The 25,251-nt window shown below is 39.2% G+C and overlaps 2 protein-coding genes across 2 annotated transcripts in view; both read left to right on the forward strand.

The window, feature by feature from the left end:
* Window positions 1–11,798, forward strand: part of LOC114648812 (ras-related protein Rab-5B) — a 31,363-nt gene extending 19,565 nt beyond the window's left edge. The window contains exon 6 of the mRNA XM_028798075.2: window positions 9,315–11,798. Coding sequence (XP_028653908.1) covers window positions 9,315–9,436 — 122 coding nt within the window. The 3' untranslated portion in view covers window positions 9,437–11,798. The remainder of the gene's footprint in view (window positions 1–9,314) is intronic.
* Window positions 11,799–17,744: 5,946 nt separating this feature from the next.
* The window catches only part of dcst1 (DC-STAMP domain containing 1), a 75,193-nt gene continuing 67,686 nt past the window's right edge, over window positions 17,745–25,251 (forward strand). Inside the window, exon 1 of the mRNA XM_028796197.2 lies at window positions 17,745–18,145. Within this exon, the coding sequence (XP_028652030.2) occupies window positions 18,064–18,145 (82 nt within the window). The 5' untranslated portion in view covers window positions 17,745–18,063. The remainder of the gene's footprint in view (window positions 18,146–25,251) is intronic.

The raw sequence follows: 25,251 nt of genomic DNA on the forward strand, positions 1-25,251 counted from the left end.
TAAGTAGTAACAATTAGATCTTGTGTGATTATGACTGTGAGACAGACCATTGACAATCTGGCAAAACCCAACTGAGTTTAACAAATAAGTAAAGCATTTGCTGAAAATTTCAACATCCACATCAATATATACTGTATATTCAAATTCTCAATCAACACTGTATGATCACAATTTATGACAAAATCTGAGAAAAGGCTGCTAAATTCACTAATGAACAATGAATATGGAACAGCTGGTCTGTAGACTAGCACTACAATTCTGCTGGAATCTGTTTTAATATATAATAACAAGTACCTCACCGGTTGTAAATTCACCTACATTTTGAGGCACTTTGCAGTTCATCGCATAGAATTATCTCAAGGCCACCTCCTCCAATGTCTCTTGGTTTACAAAGGAATAAATGATAACAGATGATAAAATGACAAAACAAATTGACATTAATGAACTTTCTAGTATATGTGCCAGCTCTGGTGCTTCCACACCCGATAATATATGGCCAGTTGTTAATACATCCCTGCCTTAGCAGTGACATGAGCAGAACAGAGCTTGTGTCTTGTTGAAAGCTGTCATTTTTGTATTTGTTGTACTTGAAATGTAAAATAGGAAGTCTGATTTCTAATTTATTTACCTAGTAAATTGTGTAAAATGTGGATTCAGAATTTTTTGTGCTGTTTAAAAAGGCACATTTGCACACACTTTAATATTAGGCAAGCTTGTCTCGCAGGGCATGCTCTAGAAGTGACCAACACTTTTTCTGCGTGAGTATAATTCATCTGTAGCTCAACAGTTTGACTTTCAAGTACAATACAATTTATTTTTGTATAGTCCAAAATCACACAATAAGTGCCACAAGTGGCTTTAACAAGCCCTGTATTTTGACAGCCCCCCAGCCTTGACTCTCTAAGTTTACAAGGAAAAACTCCCATAAAAGACCCTTGTAGAGAAAAAATAGAAGAAACCTTGAGAAAGGCAGTTCAAAAGAGAGACTCCTTTCTAGGTAGGTTGAGCGTGCAGTGGGTGTCAAAAAAGGGGGTAAATACAATACAGTACGCAGAACATAAGAATCCTTAATACAATATAATAGTGCAATAGAAATATTACAAGTACAGAGCAGAATTTAACAGTAGATGATATCGCATAATATGATTTGGATTTGTTCAGAGTCCTGGAGACCTCAGCCATCAAGCTGCCTACCCCTACTGGCCATTCCACGGCCGAGACATCACTGGGCTGGCCAATCCGATGAAAGGACCCCTCTAACTGACAATTCCTGTAATCCTCTATCAGAGATGACCTTACCTTTAGCCCTGCAACTGCAGGTGGGCAGTAGCACCAAGTGTCATATTTGAGTACCGAGAAAAAAAATGGAATAGGAGAGGGTTAGTAACAAATTAGAACTACAGTGGTACCTTGAGATACGAGTGCCCCAACATATGGGTTTTTTGAGATACGAGCCGTCACTAGGTCGAATTTTTTGCCCTGTGTTACGAGGCAAAATTCAAGATATGAGCCATCAAAGAACTTGTTGCTGTACATCCCGAGGAACTGATGATGGAGGAGTTGACAGAACTACAGACGCAGCAACATACGAAGGTTCTGCAGAGGATTGGTATCGCAGAGGAGCCAGAGGCGGAGGTAGTGAGTGAGATAAAGGAAGTGTTGGGAATGTGGGAAAAAGTTTCGGACTTTATTGAAAAGAAGCGCCCTGAAAAAGTTGCAACTGGTCGTGTAATGGTGCTATTTAATGACACTTGCCTAACTCATTTCAGAAACATTCTAAAGGGGAGGAAGAAACAAAGCTCCTTGGACAGGTTTCTATTGAAACGCCCTGCGAATGAAAGTGCCGAAAGTGTGGCAAAAAAGAAAAAAAACTAGTTAAGAAAAAGTGAAGTGAAAGAAAAAAATAATACAATACGCTAATCGGCTCCGCCAACATCTGTTTATTTCTTTAGATTCTCTTTTTTGTATTAGGTTTTATTTTGTTTGTATACAATATTTGTTCATTATAAATACATTTTTCTTATGTTGAAAACATTTAACAAAAAATTGCGGTGGTTTTTTGGAGACTGGTATGAATTAATCTCATTTCAAGTAATTTCAGTGGGGAAAATTGATTTGAGATACGAGCATTTTGACTTACAAGCTCGGTCACAGAATGAATTAAACTCATATTTGAAGGTACCACTGTATCATATTACTTATGTTTTAGTGCTAATGAATAGTCTGTACAGTTAATCAGCAGCTCTAGTCAGGATATGCTAAACTGAAGTAGTTCAGCCGGGATTTGAAAGCTGAGACTGAAGGGGCATCTCTTATAGTAGCAGGCAGAACATTCCGCAGTTTAGGGGCCTTGTAACTAAAAGATAGATAGATAGATACTTTATTAATCCCAAGGGGAAATTCACATACTCCAGCAGCAGCATACTGATACAAAAAACAATATTAAAGAGTGATAATAATGCAGGTAAATACAGACAATAACTTTGTATGATGTTAATGTTTACCCCCCCCCCCCCCCCCCCCAGGTGGAATTGAAGAGTCGCATAGTTTGGGGGAGGAACGATCTCCTCAGACTGTCAGTGGAGCAGGACATTGACAGCAGTCTGTCGCTGAAGATGCTCTTCTGTCTGGAGATGACACTGTTTAGTGGATTCTCCATAATTGATAGGAGCCTGCTTAGCGCCCGTCGCTCTACCACAGATGTCAAACTGTCCAGCTCCATGCCAAATATAGAGCCTGCCTTCCTCACCAGTTTGTCCAGGCGTGAGGTGTCTTTCTTCTTAATGCTGCCTCTCCAGCACACCACCGCGTAGAAGAGGGCACTCGCCACAACCTCCCACTGTTATTTTATTAATCCTTGGAATCATAAGGAGACAGGCATCTTGAGATCTTAATGTATGTTCTGGTTTATAAGTTATGATAAGTTCAGACAAATAAGTCGGGACCTTTAGCCATTTAAGAATTTATATGATAAAAGGAGGATTTTGAAATCTGCCCTAAACTTAACCGGGAGCCAGTGTAAGGATTTAAGAACTGGAGTTGTGCGTTCATGTTTTCTTGTTCTTGTAATAATTCTTTGGAATTATTTTGGATTAACTGGAAGCTGTATAAAGAACAGTTTGAACATCCAGTGAACACTGCATTGCAGTAGTCAATCCTACTAGGTAAATTCATGAATTAATTTCTCAGAATCCTGCTTATTTAGAAAACGCCTTAATTTCCCAACATTTTTATGATGGAAGAAACATGATTCAGACAGCGTTGTAATGTGCGTTTAAATGACATGCTAGAGTCAAAGATATCTCCTAGATTGCAGGCTGATTCAGTAAAATTAATGGTGATTCCAACTGAGTTAAATGATGACAATTTTTTTGTGATCAGCATCATTCCCTCAAATAATTAACATCTCTGTTTTATCAGAGTTTAAAGACAAGTAGTTCTCATCCATCCACTCCTTTAATTCACTAACACAAGTAATTAAAGATAACATCTGATAAACTTCATTTGGTCTAAAAGAAAGGTATAACTGGGTGTCATCTGCATACAAGTGAAAAGTGGTGTCTAATGATAGATCCCAGTGGAAGCATGTAAAGTGAAAACACTAAAGGTCTCCTTACTGAGCCCTGCGGGACACCGTATCTCAATTCTGTGTATGGTGTACCGTCAGCACATTTCTGTAGGTACTGTAATCGTTCTGATAAATAAGAACTAAACCAGGCAAGGACTGTGCCTGTAAGCCCAATGTCATTTTTTAGCCTGTGCAGTAAAATAGAATGGTCAGTGTTGTTAAATGCTGAGCTTAAGTCTAACAACATAATTATATTGGAGTTTCCGTCATCAGAGGATATCCGAATGTCGTTTACAACACGCGTTAGTGCTATTTCAGTACTATGACCTGTGCGGAAACCAGACTGGAATTTTTCAAATAAATTGTGATGTGTAAGGTGTGACTGAAACTGATTGGCAGCAGCTTTTTCAAGTATTTTAGAGAGAGGGGGTAAATTTCAAATGGGTTTGTAGCTATTAAAAATGTGTGTATCTGGGTCTTTATAAGTGATGGTTTAATGACTGACAAATGCAATGAACTTCCCAGGGCAAAGCTAAGTAATTGACTAGAGTCAAACGAGGCACGGTCTGATGAAAGAGGTTATCAGTTAAATTGGGGAAAAAACGATTTGTGCCCATTTATATTCTGGAATCTCAATTCAAACCACACACTTCTGCTTCTCCAACACTTCCACAAATTCACTATACTATAATTGAAGTCACTTCATCAGTTGTGGGTTATCTTTGGTCACTGCTTTCAGCTTTGGAAACTGAACATCTTTATCTGGTATCTGCATCTTTATCTAGTATGTACAGAGCTATGATTTTGTTTTGCAATGCTTGTATCTGACGTCCGTTGTAAATCCACTCTGGATTTTCTAAATCTAGTTTTCCTTTCCTATTGCAGTGAACAATCATGCATATTTACATCTTGCCTGAAGAAGGGGCCTGAGTTGCCTTGAAAGCTTGCATATTGTAATCTTTTTAGTTAGCCAATAAAAGGTGTCATTTTGCTTGGCTTTTCTCTACATTCATAATGGCTAACACGGTACAACACCCTAGTACTACAGAAAGGAGGCTGAAAAAGCATTCAAGAACTCAGCAGTGAGACAGCCATCTCACTTCAGTGTAATTAGCTCCATAGTGATGAAAGCTGCATGGAAAAACCATGTGCCATTAGTTGTGTAAAATGTAAATTGTACCTCAGCCATTATTAACAAGAAATTGTACATAATTATTAATAACCTATGGGAACACTGAACTGCTGTTATGCTGCCATTGATTTAAACAGTAAAGATTGTTATAGAGGTGTTGGTTAATTTGGACCAAACCTGTGGCCTCCCTGCTAAATCCTTAGTTTCAGTTCTTTGTGGAATTCCAAAATATGAAAGATTATCCAATGAGAACTGTCAGAAAGTAAGGATATCCATTATAATTATTTATTCAAAATACATATCCAAGCCACTCTTAAACATAGATGTGCCATTACATATTCAGGTACTTTTTTTTTAACAGATGGAAGGTGATGATTATGGTGATTAAGATGTATGACGTGATGGTTTGAGATGTGGTGATGATAATGGTGTGTGCACGTGTGTTTGTGTGTGGTTTCCTTTGACAAACCAGAAACAAAAGAAGGCGTTATTAATTTAAATAAGTGTGATATTTATCAAGTCTAAGTTATTTATTCACAATTATGGTATATATTATTTGCAACATCAATTTTTTGTTCTAAAGTGAAGCATTTTTTATAAATGAAAAAAATACTTGCATTCTCTTCTTGCAATTTAAAATGGGGTGAAGGGGCTGGGATCTAAATGTGAAAATGAAAGCCTTCAAACTTACCAAATACTACTTTGAGGCAGAAAAGGTTTTGATTTAAGAAAACATGTCTTCGTAATTTTTGAGGTATGCTTGTAACAATAAAAGTAAACTGGAAGAAATGAATTTTATCACAGTTATATTCTTCCATGCCTCATAACAAATGGTACTGTGCAGCTTACATGTCATTTATACCCTGAAATTATCTGATTTGAATGCACACCTGCCAAGATTCAAAACACACACCATCGCTGGTGCCACATGTACTCAAATCATACATATTGTATTATTCTTTTTTTTTTTTTTTTTTTTTTATAGGCAGACAATGGTTTAACGGCAGATATGTGCTCAACTTCATATGACAAATTTTCCAAATGGCGACTCCTTTTTGCTTATTACATTGAGTTGCAGTGTAGTGTATGTTGGTAAAGTACACATAAGAGTTTCATTGTAATTTGTACATGTAACAATAAATATGAACTGAATATACTGTATTGCATTTTTGAAAGGGCGAAGGCCACCTGTTCATTGATATTAAGTTTGCAGTGCTGATTTACACTCAGCATTGCACACTTTCTGTGGGATGTCATGTGCATGCTTAATTAAAAAAAATACTGAGAAAAATTAAATAAAGGCAGATTATGAGATAGAGCCCAGCCATGATGAAACTGATTGCAACACCACAAACCATTGATAGATAGATAGATAGATAGATAGATAGATAGATATTGATCGAATTTTATGGCACATGCTGAGTCCTTTTAGCAGAGGATATGATAATAAAAGAACTAAGGTCAACGTTTTTGAGTGATGAAATGTAATTGACAAGTTTCTCAATTTTTTTCCATTTGGTTAAGCCAATAATGTGGTAGTTCTGATTTGTAATTTGTAGCTATTATAAATTAACTGTTCATTATTATTTTTATACATAGTAAAAGACCTGTGAGTGATCTTAAGTGTGACATTTTTCAGTGATTATTTTGAAGATGTCTACAGAAATAGTAATTTACATTTCGGTATCAACATTTAATAACATCGATAACACCATTTAGAGATGACTTTTCAAAGCAAAAACAAATCCTAGGGGATTTGGGGTTGTCGCAAACGTACAGTAAACGATCAACAAGGTAAAGTTTACAGTGTACATTTTCATTTTAAAATAGTTTAATCTTTTTTCCTTCCTAAAATGACATAGATGCACCATTTTAAAATATGTGTGCAGTCTCAAGACACAGAATAATACATCCATTTTTCAAGCAGAAAGTGTTATTGAGTATTTGATAAGTTTTAAGGCTTTTGTTTTCACATTAAGTCCCCGGCCACATCACGTCTATTTTAAAATGTGTAACAGACTAGGTATTTTTAAATGCTTCACTTTACAACACAATTTCAAGTGAAAATGAATATATACTGTGATTGTGAAGAAATAACATGGACCTGAAAAATACTGAACTTATCCTTTTAACAGTAACTACAGTGATAAATGCAAGTAATAACTAAGAACATCAATGTACTAATATGGTGAAATTAATATTGATAGTAAGTTACAATAAACACTGATAACTAGTAAAACTGAATATCATACTCTACTTAAAAGTAGGACATAATCAATGTGTTCACTGCCACTTAAATAGGCCTGAAAAGATGTTTGCCCAATTTGCTTGAAATATTAGGAAATGTGCAACTCAATGAGTCATAATAAAGAATAAATATTAGTGTTTTTTTTTTTTTTTTACTTTCTCATATGTGAAGTATAGAGAAAGTATTGTAATCGTCCAAAGATTCGATATTGAGAGTTTGATGAATCTCGACATATTAGATCTCCCTGACTTTCTCGTATACAAAGTATAGGGAATGTATTGGAATCCTCAAAAAATTCCATTTAAAAATGTTTATGAATCTCAACGTTTTAGACCTCCCTGAGTGCGAAAATATCATTTTTGGAATTATGTCTGTGTGTGTGTAAACACAATAACTTGAGTACGCTTCCACTTAGGTCAACCAAATTTTGCATACAAGTACTGTATTAGGTACAAAACATACATTTCTATCAACTTTTGGCCTATTTTCATTAACCGGAAGTGGTACTTTACCTTTTATTCATGCAGCTGCAGAGTCCGATTTATTCAACATTACTTTTATAATAATTGTTCAATATATTATTAATTTAATTTGATTTTTGTTGATGGTTCCTTAATGTACATAATATAAAAATATAATCATTGTCTTGTGGTTTACTGCTTAAATATCCATCCCCATATCTGAGTATACGAGAAAGTCCAGGGAGACCACTCCCTAATTTTTAATTAACAATACAGTGATCCCTCGCTATATCGCGCTTCGCCTTTCGCGGCTTCACTCTATTGCAGATTTTATATGTAAGCATATTTAAATATATATCTCAGATTTTTTGCTGGTTCGCGGATTTCTGAGGACAATGGGTCTTTTAATTTCTGGTACATGCTTCCTCAGTTGGTTTGCCCAGTTGATTTCATACAAGGGACGCTATTGGCAGATGGCTGAGAAGCTACCCAACTTACTTTTCTCTCTCTCTCTCTTGCGCTGACTTTCTCTGATCCTGACGTAGGGAGTGTGAGCAGGGGGGCTGTTCGCACACCTAGACGATACGGACGCTCGTCTAAAAATGCTGAAAGATTATCTTCACGTTGCTATCTTCTGTGCAGCTGCTTCCTAAAGCGACATGCTGCACGGTGCTTCGCATACTTAAAAGCTCGAAGGGCACATATTGATTTTTGACTGGTTGTTTTTCTCTGTCTCTCTCTCTCTCCCTGCTCCTGACGGAGGGGGTGTGAGCTGCCACCTTCAACAGCTTTGTGCTGCGGTGCTTCGCATACTTAACAGCCAAACAGCCCTATTGATTTGTTTGCTTTCCTCTGTCTTTCTGACAGTCTGTGCTCCTGATGCGCAATCCTTTGAAGAGGAAGATATGTTTGCATTCTTTTAATTGTGAGACAGAACTGTCATCTCTGTCTTGTCATGGAGCACTGTTTAAACTTTTGAAAAAGAGACAAATGTTTGTTTGCAGTGTTTGAATAACGTTCCTGTCTCTCTACAACCTCCTGTGTTTCTGCCCAAATCTGTGACCCAAGCATGACAATATAAAAATAACCATATAAACATATGGTTTCTACTTCGCAGATTTTCTTATTTCGCGGGTGGCTCTGGAACGCAACCCCCGCGATGGAGGAGGGATTACTGTAATGTGTAAACTACAGTTACCTGAAACATTTAAGTAATGAAACTAATATGAACTATAATATGAAACTGCTGAATTTAGTCACACTCGTATAGATTGAAAAATTGGGTTGTATAATAATAATGTAATACCTGCTTCTGAAGGATGCACAACAGTTTGTATTCAAAGATGTTTTTGCCTGTGAATAATGAGATATGAAGTGTGCCGAAAACTGAGAAGTTGTGTGAAAAAGTAGTGTCTACAGAAATGCTTACAAGAAACAATCTATTTAAATTTAAATTCTGCTTCAGAGGCACCACAACGAGTTTTAATATAAACAAAATTCCAACCCAAAAATCGTACCTGGGATGGAAAACATTAAGAGTAGATTTTGTTTTCTCACTTTTAACTGAAGAAATAAAAACCCACTTCATAGGCTGCAGATGTTTTGAAAGTCCAATAACTTTCTTAAACTGGTCTGAAGTGTAAAGCTACTGCGGTGTCATTGTCTGCTTGTGTGTACAATTAGAAAAACTTTCATTGTGTTCAGAATACATTGCTAGATCTACAAATGTGACAAACAAAGAAACACTGCAAAATAATGCCTGGAAAAATAGTTTATATTAGGTGTTTAGCTAGTATGAAAAATTACTTAGATACTTTATTCATCCCAAGTAGAAGGATTATTGGCATGTTTGAAAAACTTCAGTTTTCACTATTTTTTTTTTTTCTCTCTCTCTCTTTCTTCCAGCTAAGAAACTGCCAAAGAGTGAACCACAAAGTGGTCCTGGGGGAACAGCAGGCCGGGTCCGTGGAGGAGTGGACCTTAGTGAGCCAAGCCAGCCTGCAAAAACCCAGTGTTGCAGCAATTAGATAAACAGATTTGGGGTAGGGGTTTGGGGGCTGGGAATTAATGGAAGTCAGTTTCCCGACTGGTATGTTGGCTAAAGGTGAGACTAATGGGAGAGGGTGGGCTGGGTGGGCTGAGAGCAGAATAGGCTGACAGAATTGTGACTCGAAATAAGGATTATAGGATCAAGGAAATGTTTCATCTCACAGAGGGACCTGAAGGAAATGCACCTTGAAAATATTTGGGATGGGCCCAAGTGGCTTGACAGAGGCTTATGTAGATGTGCAGAACCAAGTATTTACTGAAGGAGATATAATAAAATTCATAGTCTCTTGTTTAACTAAGCAAGGGCAAGTGGCTCTGTTGATTTGGAGGGAGACATCTCTTTGTTTTCATGGAGTAGCCAAACATGAACTTAGTTGGCTCTTTTGCCTTTTTAGCTATTGGCACTTCTTAATATCTTCTGTCTTTTTCTAAAGATAAAAATCAGGCAAATGTGTTGATAAAATGAGTCTATCTTATTGTGTATTGGACCATTAGAAAAATGCAAGATATACTGTAGGTCAACAGAAGCATTGCCTTGTCTACAAGCATGATTCTTGAGACAAAAAAGTGGTTTGCAGCCTGCAGAAATTCTTTAATATCTAAAGGAACCTGATAGATGCTCTTCCTGGTTTAAGTGCATTAATGGGAGGTCAAAGATTAAATCGAGAGGGGGTGGACTTGATTGTGTAAATTGACTTATTTGGCTCATGTGCTTATTGGTATGTAGTCCAGAGAGACTCTAGTGGGATACAGACGAACTTGAAGTTACCAGCAGGTAGTCTGTATCAAATGGGTGAGAATAAAAATTGTTTGGAAGTGAGTTTAACACAGTTTGGCTAGTTGTATGAGTTGTGGAGTTCATGGCTCTTGAGCCTGGCATCCTGCAGTTACTGCACTATAAGCACAGCCAAATATACAAAGTTGATACTGGATCCTTGACAATCTGGACCAGCATTTTGGTGGGCCTTATTTGGCATTTAGAGCACACTTCCACCATTTCTTGCATACTGGTTCATTCAGTTTTGGAAGTGGGGTGTCTGTGTCCCATTGTGCTAGTATCTTCATTGAGATGCCTTCCGAATAGAACAACACTTGGATTATTTAATGGGGAGAATATATACTTGACCTTTGTTTAGAAACTGACTGAATTTGAAGAAAATCGGATAAGAGGCTTATGGAGAACCAATGCAATGGCATCTTTGCCTGGGATGGGCTTGCTTGGCACACTCTTCCAATGTAGTGCTATCTTGCCTTCGCGTATCTCCTTTAATTTTATTACAGATGACTTAACATTTCTCTAGATTGTTTTATTCAGATCAAATTCCTGTAAATCAATTGAAAACTGTATGCTAATCTTTTTTTTTTTTTTTTTTGTGATCTGTGCTTATTTAATATCTGCGGTATTCTCTCTCTATCTCTCTCTCTCTCTGCCTACAGTTGTATTTGAGAGGCAGATAAAAGTAAGTACACTGCAGAAATGATTGTCTCCAGCTGCTAGAGGGGAGTTCCACAAGAATACTCAAATTGGTGTATCACTATTCAGTATTTTTCATTTTTACTCCTGTCTATCATGGGGCAACTCTTACTTTTTGCCTCCTCTTCCTTTGCCAAACTTGGACATGAATGTTGTAGCCTGGAGTCCAAAATGCAGTTTCTGCAGTTTTCTGCAGCACTTAGCCTAGCTGAGTATTAAACCCTGATTATAAATATAGAACCCTCAGTGGCGTCTGTTCTGTTAAGCTCTTTGTCATACTGAAAATGTGGCGATTAGCAGTATGAGGATATAACAGTCTAGTAGTCATTTTGCTTGCTGGTACATGAAGGTAAAGTAAAAATTGAAAGAAACAAGAAGTAGATTCTTTACTGGCTTTGTGAACAGAAGTGTACACACTGGGAAATTTTTACAAATTGTGAAGCTGTTCCTTTCAGCTGCCTCTTTTCTGTGATTTGCTGGCTGCAGGTACAGGTTGAAAGTCGTGGCATGAATTCTCTTGCCCTAAGAGTCTGAGGGCAGCTGACTCCCCTGTAGCAGTCTGGAATCAAGCTGCAATGGCCTTGGTATTTAGTAAAAGCTCTCCATGAAGGAGTGTATATTGCAGCCTTTTAACCCTGATAACCTTTTTACCTTCATTTTTATTCAAAAATGTTGCTAAACAAAATACTTGCCTAATAAAACAAAACAAATCAGTATACTTAATAGTGATTAAACTGGGAGCTGGACGCTCTGAGGTAACAATTGTATTTTGAGTTCTGGCAGACAATTCACTATGTATTTAATGTAAGTAAGATTTACAACAATGTTCTGTCTGCTTGTATGTATTAAATGGACTGCCTTTCTTATTGATTGTCTAGTGTGTTCCTGCTCTCTGTCTGCATTTTGTTAAGTAACTTTTGCTTTGTATACCATTGCTACCAATCCAATGTACTTGTTTCAGCTTAGCAGACCAGTTAAATGACCAGACAGTAGTGCATTTTATCCCACAGAGCACTTTCTTTCTATAAACGGCACAATTATACATGAATTTGTGCAGCTTGTGTGTAGCCAGCAGTGAGTTTTATAAAGTAGGTCTATATAAGTATGCTTTGATACATAAATTGCACATTGATTAATTAATATACTTTGCTTGAATGCTTATCAGTTGTGAACAATTAACAATTTAGGATCTCCTAAATAAAATAAACAAATCACCATTTTAGGACGAGTGAGAATCTGAATGCCTCGTGGCTCTTACAGATTAATACTGGCTTGTCTCCATTTCACTCATAAAGTAGTGGGTGAATGAAGTGTGCATCCAGTTTTAGTTGCAATAGACTAAAGTGACCGTTCTAACTGAAAAAGCTTTCTGCTGGTTATATGGTTTCTCTTTCATTTATTTATTTATTTTTGTATTTTAAGAAACAGAACACATGAGCAACATACAAAACAGTCATGTGAAAAGGATATATAATAATAATAATAATTCATTACATTTATATAGCGCTTTTTTCAGTACTCAAAGCTCTATCCACATCAGGTATAATAGTATATTCTGAAGACAATCCATGAAAGTCTGCCCTCAGCCTCTACCTGACAGAGAAGGCCTCATCTGCAATGGTTCCTTGGAGAGAATATGACGGGAAAAACAATTAAGAAAAAAAAGGTTTATCATTGCATTCATACTTTAAAATTCCATTAATGAGATCTTGCCAAAGTATGGGAGTATTGTGAACAGATCTTCTTAGAGAGAAATTGTTTGGTTTTTTTTTGTTTTTTTTCCAATTTGATACAATATAGAGCATAATTTTTCCACCCCGTTTATATGGTGGAACGAGTCTTCTGTTTGAACAAAGCAGTGTGGTATGGCATGGTATAGGATACTAAACATATTTTTCAAAGTGTGCCTTTAACCACCTGCCATTACTCCAAATACTGGTGTTAAGGCATAAGATATACAAAAATGTTTGCAAAAAATGTTTTAAGAATAGGACCTTCCTAAAATGTGACCTACCTGACATTTGGGTTTTGTATGGAGTACATTGTAGTCAATTTTAGACAAGTTACAGTACCTTCAAAGAATATTCAGACCCCTTTTTTCACATTTTGTTATTTTGCAGCCTTGTGATAAAACCATTTCAGGAAAAAAATGAATGAACACTCAGTACTGCAGAAGGACAACACGAAAACAGGATTTTACAACTTTTTGCAAATGCATTAAAAATTTTAAAACTGAAATGTCATATTGACACAAGTATTCAGAACGTTTACTTAGTTAAAGCCCTTTGATGGCAATTCTTGGTTATGACATGATAAACTTTGCAGACCTGGATTTGGGGATTACCAGCATTGTTCTCTGCAGAGCCGGTCAAATTCTTATAGGTTGGATTAAAACTGTCTGTGGACATCTATTTTCAGGTCTTTCCAGAGAGGTTCAATTGGATTCAATTCTGGGCTCTTGCTGGCCCTTTTAAGTCCTGTGATGCCCAGGTTACCTGCACCTATTGCACTCATTATGCACCTGGACCTTGATAGTTGTAAACCAAGATGGACCACCAGCAGGTGAGGAGAGGAACAAAGTTTAAGGTGCAAAAAGTGCAAAGTGTCCATGGTGCATTCATAAATGAAGTGGCCATGTAAAAAATAAATGTTAAGTTTCCCTATTATAAAATCAGTACATTTAAAAAAATAAAATAAAACTAAGCAACCTCCAGCCCCCTTGGAGTCTTCGTCAGGATTCTGACTTGGAGCGCCACAAACAATTTGGCCCCCTCTGGCAGGATATAATCAAATTCTCAGCCAACTTGCCTTTGGCCACCATTGCTCAAACCTCTGCACATAGCAACAGCTTCATACATGGGCTTAGGTTTGAACCTTAAGATTTACACACAGTACTTTATTTATATGTCTCCTTTAAAAATGGTGGAATATTTTTCTTTTAAAAGTTTCAAATTTGGCATAATGTGGTCGATTCTGTTATCACTGCAGCCTGGACCTCCAAGCTGAATTAAAGAACGCTCTACTGCATTTTTTGATTACCCTAGTCTTTGGAGGTCTGCAGCTAGACTCTTGGCACTCATTGGAGTCGACTCCACCTATTTGGACCATTCAGTAGAGTCAACAACTCCTACTTTGAGCTCCGGCCTGCACAGATATGTCCTTGTTTGCTGCACCTTGACACGTTATAAGCTCCCGAGAATCAAAATGGCGCATGCGCTTTGCAAAGCCACATACCAGTGCTCAAGGATGCTTTCAATGGAATAGTACCAAATGTGTCTCAGAAAATTACATTTGAGATAAGATATTGTGTAAAACGTGTAGGAAGTTTTTTTTGTATTTTTTTTTTTTTTTAAAGTATTGAATTTGTGTCGCAAGTAAAAATAAATTGCATCAAACTGATATGGTAAAACATATAATGCTGATATTGGGCAACTCAGTATTTAATCCACTAAAATGCAAGGTAGCTTACAATAATTATGATAGCTCCTTTTTATGTACATATATAATTTTTTAAACTTTGCAGACCCATAAACTGGTCAAGTAAATTAAATGTAGGCCCTTGAGCTAAACTAACTACCCTAATATCATCAAAAATTCAATGAAATCGAAGTATAATGATTCATTCTTATCTTTACCTATGATTCCTCTTTTCTCTTGTGAGAAGGTTATTGGACAGGAAACCAAGGGTCAATATATGCCGGGCAGTGTCTCACAAGTGGAGTGTGGTCATCAGTTGAACCCTTCAAGGTGAGGACAGCCTCTGGTCTACTAAATCAACATGAGAGATTTGCAGCTGATGCCAGAATTGGAGTAATAGGAGATACTAGGGTGGCAGCCAAGAGAAGTCAGGTCCTGAAACAATTTTCAGAAGCGCACGGATCCTTCCTTAATCTGATTTTTCCTGAATTTCAGAAAGACTCAAAGCTGTGAAGTGACGTCTTATTGCTCTGACATTGAGGCAGTGCTGCAGCATGCAGCTTCAAGGCACTGGTCTAATGTCATGCTGAATAGGGTCAAACAGGTAATTCAGTACTACTGTAATAAACATTAAATATTAATGGATTGGTGCTGACCTTCTAGAATGTTTTTGGATTTAGTGGTTTACACCATTGTAACATTCTCAGCCTCAAGGCAAATATAATATTGAGCTATATTGTAGAAACTGATGAATGCAAATCAAAAAACAGTATGCTCAAACAGTAGGATGCTCTAGTACGACCACATCAGTGGTTGGTTTGCTTCAAGACAGTGATGAGCAGGAGGATGCAAAGTACCATGCAGCCTGTGACTTAACATCAGCAAGACAAAAGAGCTAGTTGTTGATTTCAGAAACTACAGACCCATCTCCATCTGTGCAGAAGGTTAAGTTTCAAGTTCCTGGATGTCCATATAACCCTGAATCTCTTATGGGCCCTTCACAGCTCCATTATCATGAAGGCCAACCAACAACTAAACTTCCTCACCAGTCTTTATACATGTGCAGTGAAGTGTGTACTGAAAGTCGGTATTACATCTTGGTATGGGCATTCTACTACATAAGTCTCTGAAATGGGTGGTAAAAACAGCACAGCAAATTACTGAGGCTACTCTACCCCCACATAAAAGGGCATGAGATTGTGGAAGAGAAGCCTTGCATCACTACAGACTCCACACTACCTGCTTATGTTCTTGCCATCCTTGAAGGATAGAATATAATGGACCATCTAGTCATGGACATCTAATAATGGAGAAACAGCTTCTAGCCTAGAGCTGTCAAGCTGCCATTTCCCACATTATTCATACCCTGTTCATTACATGACAGACTGCAACCCTTACTGTCTAACTGAAAATAACTATAACAGCTGCTTCAATGATATCAATGTGAGTCTCCATAGAGCTGCCTCACACCATTTCTAGTGTAAATAAGTATTTGTTGTATTCTGTGTGATACTTTTACATGCTGTAGTTTACACATTTGTACTTTCTTTTATGCACTCTTGCACCCGTGAGAGCAGTATGAATGTGTTTTCTTATACTGTAAGGCATAATGACAATAAAGTCAAATTGAACAGAAAGGAACCTTATCTTGAGTCCTGTACATAGTTCTGATCACCACACTACAAAAAAAAAAGATCAACCGAGAGCACCCTAGCACCAAAGAGATGTCCTGCTTTGACAGCCCGGGCCCCTTTAGTCCTAAACACAGACACAGGGAACTAATTTAGGTTTTCAAAAATCAGAGAGTCATCAATCAAGTCTATCTGGCAAAGTTCTATCAAAAAAATCATGACTTTTGTTCCTGAAGATACAGTATCTATTAGGAATTAAAGGAGGTGAACTCAAAACAGAATCCAGAAAGTACTGTGCCACTTTGTGGAAACAGTTGTGGCAATGAGGGACAAACTACCACGTAATGAAGGTGAGGCAAAGACCATAATGTCTTTAAGAAATGTCTAGATGAGATATCCAGTCATTGTAGTCCAAATGTACATGGTGGAATGAGTGTTTCCTTTTTAGATAGATAGATAGATCTAGCTGTTTTTGACCCGTTGCTCGATATGCCTATACAATAGCGGGTTTGGTATTTGAGGAGCCTTGTGCCTGTACATATCGTTTCTATTTTTGTCTTAGCCTGACCCCTTGTGGCAAGCCAATCCTTTCTTCCATAGCGATAAGAGCCGTATTACACATTCCCTATGCAAACAGTATGTACACCCCTTACAAAAATATTTGGCATATACAGAAATTATTCTAACGGGTCAAATTGTCGATTACAAGTTTTCTAGAGATCTGAACCTTAATCAGCCCTAAAAATGGTGTTAGTGATGTCTCTCTGCCTGTATGCCAGGACGAGTCTGTGGACAGGACATGTTAAAACGCTAATCAATCACACCGATTGAAAGTTGGCGCGGTTATTCGTCCTGTAAAGACATTTCAAGACGTTCATCAGATGAAAGCACTCGCTGAGCACATTACGTCTCAGATCACAAAGTACCACATTGAAGAGGGCGTTAAATAGGGCGGCGATACTCTGTTCATCGCGGAACTCGCGCTTGGGCGAACTCGGTTAAGGTTACTATACAATGACTCTGGCGACTTATCACAAACGTCCGCAATCCATACTTTATAAAACTCTTGGACTAGTGTGGTACCATTTCTCCATGTGGCACGGACTCAACAGCGTAGGTAGCACCAACTGCGAATAACGCCTGAAGCACGTTGATTTGATCAGTCAATCCATCTTGTTAACCCCCCAGGGCAGGGGCGCTGGACAGATGGAGTCTGTGTGAGCCATCATTAAGCACCCACAATACAGGAACAGTACCTGGAGAGGGCACCAGTCAATCACAGGACGACTCTACTTTTGACACAGCAATTCAATTATAACAATTGGAATTAATTTAGCCTCTGTATATATCTTTGAAAAAAAATTTTTATCAGTATACTCCTTGAGCGGGAGTAACACATTCCAAGGCTCATCGGAGAAAAAGTAAGGAAACGAATACTCAATTGCGAAATATCGTTTTTTAAATTTACAATATATACAGTATAAGAGGCAGTTGCGTAACGGGACAATTCGCCTGATTATTTGGCTTGCGTTGGTTTGGACATGTGCAAAGGAGAGATGCTGGGTACAAAGGGAAAAGGATGCTAGGGATAGAGCTGCCAGGCAACAGAAAAAGATGAAGGCCTAAGAGAAGGTTTATGGATGTGGTGAGAGACAACATACAGGTGAAGGGTGTGACAGAGCAAGATGTAGCAGACAGTAAGATATGGAAAAAAAGATGATCCGCTGTGGCATCCCCTAACGGGAGCAGGCGAAAGAAGAAGATTTGGCACATACATCAACTAAAAGAGGAATTCTGACATGAGGCCAGGATATGAAGTCTGTATATAGAAGGGGTTCGAATTTCATTTCGTTACATCGAAAAGCCGGAGCTTCGCAGCAAAAGAACACCTAAAAGCTTGAACGTCAAAGCTGGAATTTATTCAGTTGAATAATATGCGCTTTAGAAGTACCACGTGTGCCGCTAACTTGTCCTGTTATGACGTCACCACATCTAGACTTTAGAAGGAGTGACGCCACCACTCCGAGCCATAAACGCCGCGTGTTCTGCGTGAGTCGAATGGACGCCGCCTTGTTTCGTAGAGATGGGAGAGTATGTAGCGATTCCGATGGACGAGACAGCGCCAAGAAAACGGAGGAGTTTGAAGATGCCGGACTCACATAGCAGTGAGTGCCAAGACGTTCGTCTGTCGGTCTTCCCTACGTATGGGTTTTTATGTTTTTCACCTAGACTGTATTGGCATCTCGGAAAGGCGGTGTTATTTATCTAGACATTTCATCATCTTTTTGTACACAATAACATGTACCCGTGTGTTATAATCCCTACACAGGGACAGGCAAGAGAAAAACGTAATCGTTTTTACATTCGTTTATTTCAGGCAAGAGAAAAACGTAATCGTTTTTACATTCGTTTATTTCAAAAGAAAAATAAGAATACGTGAGATTTGATTTTTAATTACTTTTGAAACATTACTTCTGTCGCGAAGTTCAAATCATCGCCATTGGAGGTTCTACGGATGAGTGAAAGGAGAAGCGCTATCTGGGTTGAGTGGCGGGGTTATAACAAACACGAGTACCCAATAAAACTGGGCTTTGAGACCCCAAATGGATAAAAGATCTAAACACAATCCGGCATTGCTCAAAAATGTCAATGATTTATTGATTTCCTTTTAGAACAACGAGATCAGAAACCATCGCGTGTCCATAAAAGACCGAGAGAAGACGAAGTTGCCGCCAGAAGCCAAAGGTGACCTGACAGAAAACGATATGCTGCACACAAGTGACAGATGTTTTAAATATTAACTTGAATACAGGAAATTATTTTATGAAACAGAAAGTAGGTATCGCTATGCTGTTGAAATTTCCCAAATCCCAATATCAGTAAAATCCTACAAAAACCAAAACCTAGTGGAAAAAAATATACGTACGTCTCCAGTTAAAAAAAATGTAAACGTTGGATTATTTGGTGGGTATAAAAAAAACTTGGGGGGGGGGCGCCAGTTGGAGAATTAGGGATGCTGCTTAATTTTTATTTTTGGGCTACGGTTTTGTTAAAGCTGTGAGTTAATTTAATATGTTCACCCTGACTGGGATAATACAAAAAACAGATTAATGTTCTCCAAAAGGCTAATTTTATTCTTTATCGTATATATAACAAACACCCAACATCTTGATGAGAATAAACAACATTTAGAGGTCACTCCTTTTGGCAGTCATCTGAAATGAACAGCAGACAATTGTTCCACACTTTGTAGGACTACAACTTTAGTACTGTCTTGTACTGATGAAGTTGTAAAATATTCAACCAGTTGAAGAGTAAATTGTTTCTGTTCCTTTGTTAGTATGTCATTGTACTTTTTGATTAGAGTTATTCCTATTTCAGCTGTGTCATTCACTACCGTCACACGTGTTGAAAGTTCACAAAATGTGTTGAAGATTGGATCATCTGTTTACTGCTCTGGTGTTTTTTTTTTTTTGAGAAACAGCTGAGACTTTTCTTTGCCTTTTTTCCATTAGAACATCAAAGAAGGATGTTGTTCTTTCCCTGTAACTTCAGCTGTTCAGATTCATTTGTCAGCTTAAGACGTCATGGAATGTCTGGTAATGATGGCCGCTGCTGGCTTTGCACCATCTTTTCTTTTGTTTCTCTGAGACCCTGTTTTCAAAGAGGGCTACGCCTGTCAATGTTCAAAACAAAAAAAAAATAGAGGTGCCTTGAAAATGCTACAAATGCATTACTGGCCAGCAGCCTGGTTGGGGTAAGTCTTAAGAATTGATGAAGAATTCGCCTTCAACACAATCCAACCTTTGCTCCTTAGGGACAAGCTGACAGAGTTGGGAGTAGATTCATACCTGGTGGCATGGATTGTGGACTATCTTAAAGACAGACCTCAGTATGTGCATCTTGGGAACTGCACGTCTGACATTGTGGTCAGCAACACAGGAGCGCCACTGGGGACTGTACTATCTCCGGTCCTGTTCAGCCTATATACATTGGACTTCCAATACAACTCGGAGTCCTGCTACATGCAAAAGTTCGCTGACGACACTGCTATCGTGGGCTGCATCAGGAGTGGGCAGGAGGAGGAGTATAGGGACCTAATCAATGACTTTGTTAAATGTCAAACCACCTACACCTGAACACCAGCAAAACCAAGGAGCTGGTGGTGGATTTTAGGAGGACCAGACCCCTCATGGACCCCGTGATCATCAGAGGTGACTGTGTGCAGATGGTGCAGACCTATAAATACCTGGTAGTGCAGCTGGATGATAAATTAGACTGGACTACCAATACTGATGCTCTGTGTAAGAAAGGACAGAGCCGGTTATACTTCCTTAGAAGGCTGTGTCCTTCAACATCTGCAATAAGATGCTGCAGATGTTCTATCATACGGTTGTGGCGAGCGCCGTCTTCTACGCGGTGGTGTGCTGGGGAGGCAGCATTAAGAAGAAAGACGCCTCACGCCTGGACAAACTGGTGAGGAAGGCAGGCTCTATTGTTGGCATTGAGCTGGACAGTTTGACATCCGTGGCAGAGCGACGGGCGCTCAGCAGGCTCCTATCAATTATGGAGAATCCACTGCATCCACTAAACAGTGTCATCTCCAGACAGAAGAGCAGCTTCAGTGACAGACTACTGTCACTGTCCTGCTCCACTGACAGACTGAGGAGATCGTTCCTCCCCCAAACTATGCGACTCTTCAGTTCCACCCGGGGGGGTAAACGTTAACATTATATAAAGTTATTGTCTGTTTTTACCTGCATTATTATCAATCTTTAATTTAATACTGTATTGTTTTTTGTATCAGTAAGGTGCTGCTGGAGTATGTGAATTTCCCCTTAGGATTAATAAAGTATCTATCTATCTATTGAGGGGAGCTCAGTTTGTAAATGGTGCTTCATTGCAGTGTCTGACATAAACAAGTGAAGTCATCCTGAGCCTTTAAAGAGAATATCTTAAACGAATAAATGCCTGGACTAGTTGCAACATGTTAAGTCCATATGGGTGTCTTGCTGTGGGTAAATGAAAGATGGGGTTTTGAAGGGACCAGTTCTCTGTGTCAGATCCTAAACTAGATGAAGCCATATTAATTCAATAACTCCCATATTAAATAACTCCTAAGTTACTGCTACGACTGTTAAGTGTAATAACTTAGCAGTTGTGAAGTTTTCTGCACTTTATATAGGCAGTGGTTGTTACTAGATGCTTGTAAATATTTCTGTGTAGACCACCAATAAACTAGAAATAAGAGAGAAACCCCTACTTACTACTAAAATAAGTAATCTGTTCTTCGGATGAGATGTAAAACCTTGTTCCTGACTCTGTGTGGTCATAAAAATCCCTGGGCATCCTTTGTAAAAAGCAGGGTGTGTACCAATGTCCAGGCTGAATTGTCCTCCATAGCCTAGTCATTCTGGCCCCCTAATCATCCCCTTTCTCAAACTGGCAATCTTTCTCTCACCACTTCACCACCTAATAGCTAATGTGTGGGGAGTGCACTGGCACAAAATACATAGCACATAGTATATACTAACAAAACAAATAAAATGCTCAAAATGGACTGACCTCCAAATGTCAGACCAAAATTTCACACATAAGAAAGCTATCCCTAATGGACAAAAATAAGCCTCGTGGAGAAATGATTCTACACACAGCAACTCTTCGCATTTGTTTGTGGACCACCCTACATCCTGACAGGGCTATCTCCCTTGTCAAGGCAGGTCTCACATCTGCTATTATTGTGGGTTTCCCCTGTGGATTGGAGGTGGTAGGACATAGTATTATGGACTGTTCACACCACATTTTGACCAGAATGTTCCTAAACTGCTTGTAAAGTTATTTGTTATTATTTTCAGCTAAAAATTTTAGCAGAGAGTGGTTTAGAAAACTGTAGTCTGCAGCAGTTTTCGGGAGGTTTCAGCTAAACATTTCTTCCATTGAAATGAATGGTCTCGTTTGTAAAATGCTGGTTAGAAAGAACAAGGGAGTTTTTTTGCAGCATTTTTACAAGAAGACGCTGTCTGTTCCCGGATGAGCACAGAATGAAATGAGCTCAAAAAAAAAGGCCAGAACTGTCACCTACACTCGTACATTCTCGTCTGTTGACAGAGAGGTTAACCCTGAGTGTAGCTTGCAATGAAGTGATGAGACCTGAGCAAATGTTATAAATAATGTAGTTTTAATCAGGTTAAAGTTCAGTAAGTGTGGTACAGACGTTATATAGGGGGAGTGATAATGAAGAGCTAGCATTCGTATGCCATCGTGATACCTGATGATTACCTGCTTTAACACTAAATACTACACATGTGTCAGTAATGCTTTTCAATTAATAAAATATGTTTAGTCCTTCATGTTATGTGAAGTAAATAACATCCATCTCCTTTTTCGATCCCCTTCTTGAGCCCCTGTAGATTTTAGGTCAGAGCACTAACTGCACCACCACCAGAATATCTATAGCAAGTAACTGCATTAAAACTAAACAAATATTTTATTTATTTGCTTTTGTCACGCAGCACACTCTTTTCTGATTGGTTGTGCGACTGTACCCTGCACAGGAGTGGTGTTTGCTTCTTACCATCTACCCAGTTCTGCTACGATAATCACTGGCTCTTTGTAACCCTAAGGTGGGCCAATTAAATGTGCCCCTCAGCACGTGCAGGTTTAAATGCACAGTATATGCCATCTGTTCAGGTCTTGTCACTCGATTGCACGCTTAACCTCTGCTGTCACTACTTGACTGGATCATACACATGCATGATGGTACTGACCACAGCAGGCAATATCTTTGTCAGTTAGTGTCCAACCTGCTATATCTTAACTGCTGGAGCCAATCCCAGCCAGCACAGGACGCAAGGCAGGAACAAACCCCAGGCAGGGCGCCAGCCCACCGCAGGACACACACACCCACACACCAAGCACACACTAGGGACAATTTAGGATCACCCATGCACCTAACCTGCATGTCTTTGGACTGTGGGAGGAAACCGGAGCACCCGGAGGAAACCCACGCAGACACGAGGAGAACATGCAAACTCCACACAGGGAGGACCCGGGAAGCGAACCCAGGTCTCCTAACTGCGAGGCAGCAGCGCTACCACTGCGCCACCGTGCTGCCCTGCAATATCTTTGTGAAATAATACAATCATTTTTTTGAGTGGTGAGAATAAGCATCCATAAAGACATTATCACACATCACTGTACGTATGTGGTTATCGACATGGAATTTTGGAAGAAGCTGCCTGAGTTTTTCAGAATTGTCCTCTAAACTCCCATTGATGCAGAATAGGGTGCACACACTATGCATGCTCACAATGCCAACAACATCTCCTCTTCAGTACTGTGATCACCAGAATTAATTAATAATTCTTTACATTTATATAGATGAAAGATCTAAAGCCATAGAAGAAATTCTGGAGGCACAATGATCATCTCACAGCCCGATAACACCTCACAACCCACAAAATGGTGACAGGAATTAATGTCAGTGATATTTTCCCTGTGTGAAATGCTAGGTGGCACTTTTGCCCCTTTAAACCCAAAAGACAGACACTCAGGACACAGGTTAAAAGCACCAAGAAGACATTTTAATATTCTTTAAATAGTGCCTCTAAGCACCACAGCCACTAATAAACAAACAGATACCAAGCACAATAATCTTAAATCTCTCCTCCACACCTCCCAGCAAGCTTTGTCCACTTCCACCCAACTCTGGCTCGCTTGCTGGGTTTTCAGCAGTCCTTTATATATGGTCCGACCCAGGAGTGCTTCCATCCTTCTGTCCATGTGACTTGCCAGCACTTCCAGGTCAGATGGAGAACTTGAGTTTCTCTTAGCCCAGAAGTACTTCTGGACTCCCGTCCTCATGACTTGATAGTACTATGTAGGAAATAAAGAGTCCCAAGGTCTTCTCATAGCATCCCCTTGGCGGCGTCCATAGTACCAAGCAGGGCTGCGATAGTGAACTCCAAAGTCCATCATGCCCTGCGGGAATCTGGGGCACCATTAAAGTGTAGGGAAGTTGCCATGTGGCGCTTTGGGGGAGACAGTGTCCAAACATAGCTGCCTTCCCCCATCCTTTCATGCTCGGGGTGTCCCGGCCGGGCTGAGCTGCCAGCCATCCCTTACACCTGCAAATCGCTTCTTTGAAAACACCTGGAAAACACTCAAAAAACACTGAAAAATGACATAAAAAAATTTATAAAGTATCCAACAAATGCTGGAAATTTACAACGCTCAAGTGTGAATGGCGGGCGGCACGGTGGCACAGTGGGTAGCGCTGCTGCCTCGCAGTTGGGAGACCTGGGGACCTGGGTTCGCTTCCCGGGTCCTCCCTGCGTGGAGTTTGCATGTTCTCCCCGTGTCTGCGTGGGTTTCCTCCGGGCGCTCCGGTTTCCTCCCACAGTCCAAAGACATGCAGGTTAGGTGGATTGGTGTTTCTAAATTGGCCCTAGTGTGTGTTTGGTGTGTGGGTGTGTTTGTGTGTGTCCTGTGGTGGGTTGGCACCCTGCCCAGGATTGATTCCTGCCTTGTGCCCTGTGTTGGCTGGGATTGGCTCCAGCAGACCCCCGTGACCCTGTGTTCGGATTCAGCGGGTTGGAAAATGGATGGATGGAAGTGTGAATGGCCCCTTAATAGTTACATCACGGTCCTGTGCTGTTGTTGCTAACTTAAATCATTTCCTTCGGGTGTCACACAAACATTGTCATCTTGATAATCACCATTGTCTGTCCTCCACGCCTGTTTTTTTTTTTTTTTAAACAAAGACTCTTTAATAGCCACATTTGCACCCTTCCTCGTCCATTTCTTTTGTTTTTTCATGGACCCACTGCACAATTTATTTGTGATTCTTTGTTTGTGTGATTGCCATTTTTCCACTTTCTTATCATTTTTTCCAACCTAATGTGTTTAATGCTGCATTATGCAATATCTTGCCACGGATGACAATGAGTCTGTGACGGACGCACCTCCAGTTGTAATGCATCTACTCTCCAGCCAATTTTATATTTCATGGTGAGTAAAAATAAGAGTTTTGTGTGTCACTATAAAAATATTTAAAAGTCTGTATATTTATATTTTTATGCGTATGTGAAGAGGGGTTCCAGATTTGGGGAACTTTGTGGTACAGACCACTTCAAAGCAGCTGCCCGTTTTGGACAGCCCGGCACCTTACACATACTTGGGTAGGGGGTGACAGCATGGGATTGATATTCACTTCACTTAGCACAATCAATTTGTCCAAACCAGCCCACTTATACTAAAGGCTGGCCATATT

The sequence above is a fragment of the Erpetoichthys calabaricus genome, chromosome 3 (genome assembly GCF_900747795.2).
Source record: "Erpetoichthys calabaricus chromosome 3, fErpCal1.3, whole genome shotgun sequence".
In the NCBI taxonomy this organism is placed as follows: domain Eukaryota; kingdom Metazoa; phylum Chordata; class Cladistia; order Polypteriformes; family Polypteridae; genus Erpetoichthys; species Erpetoichthys calabaricus.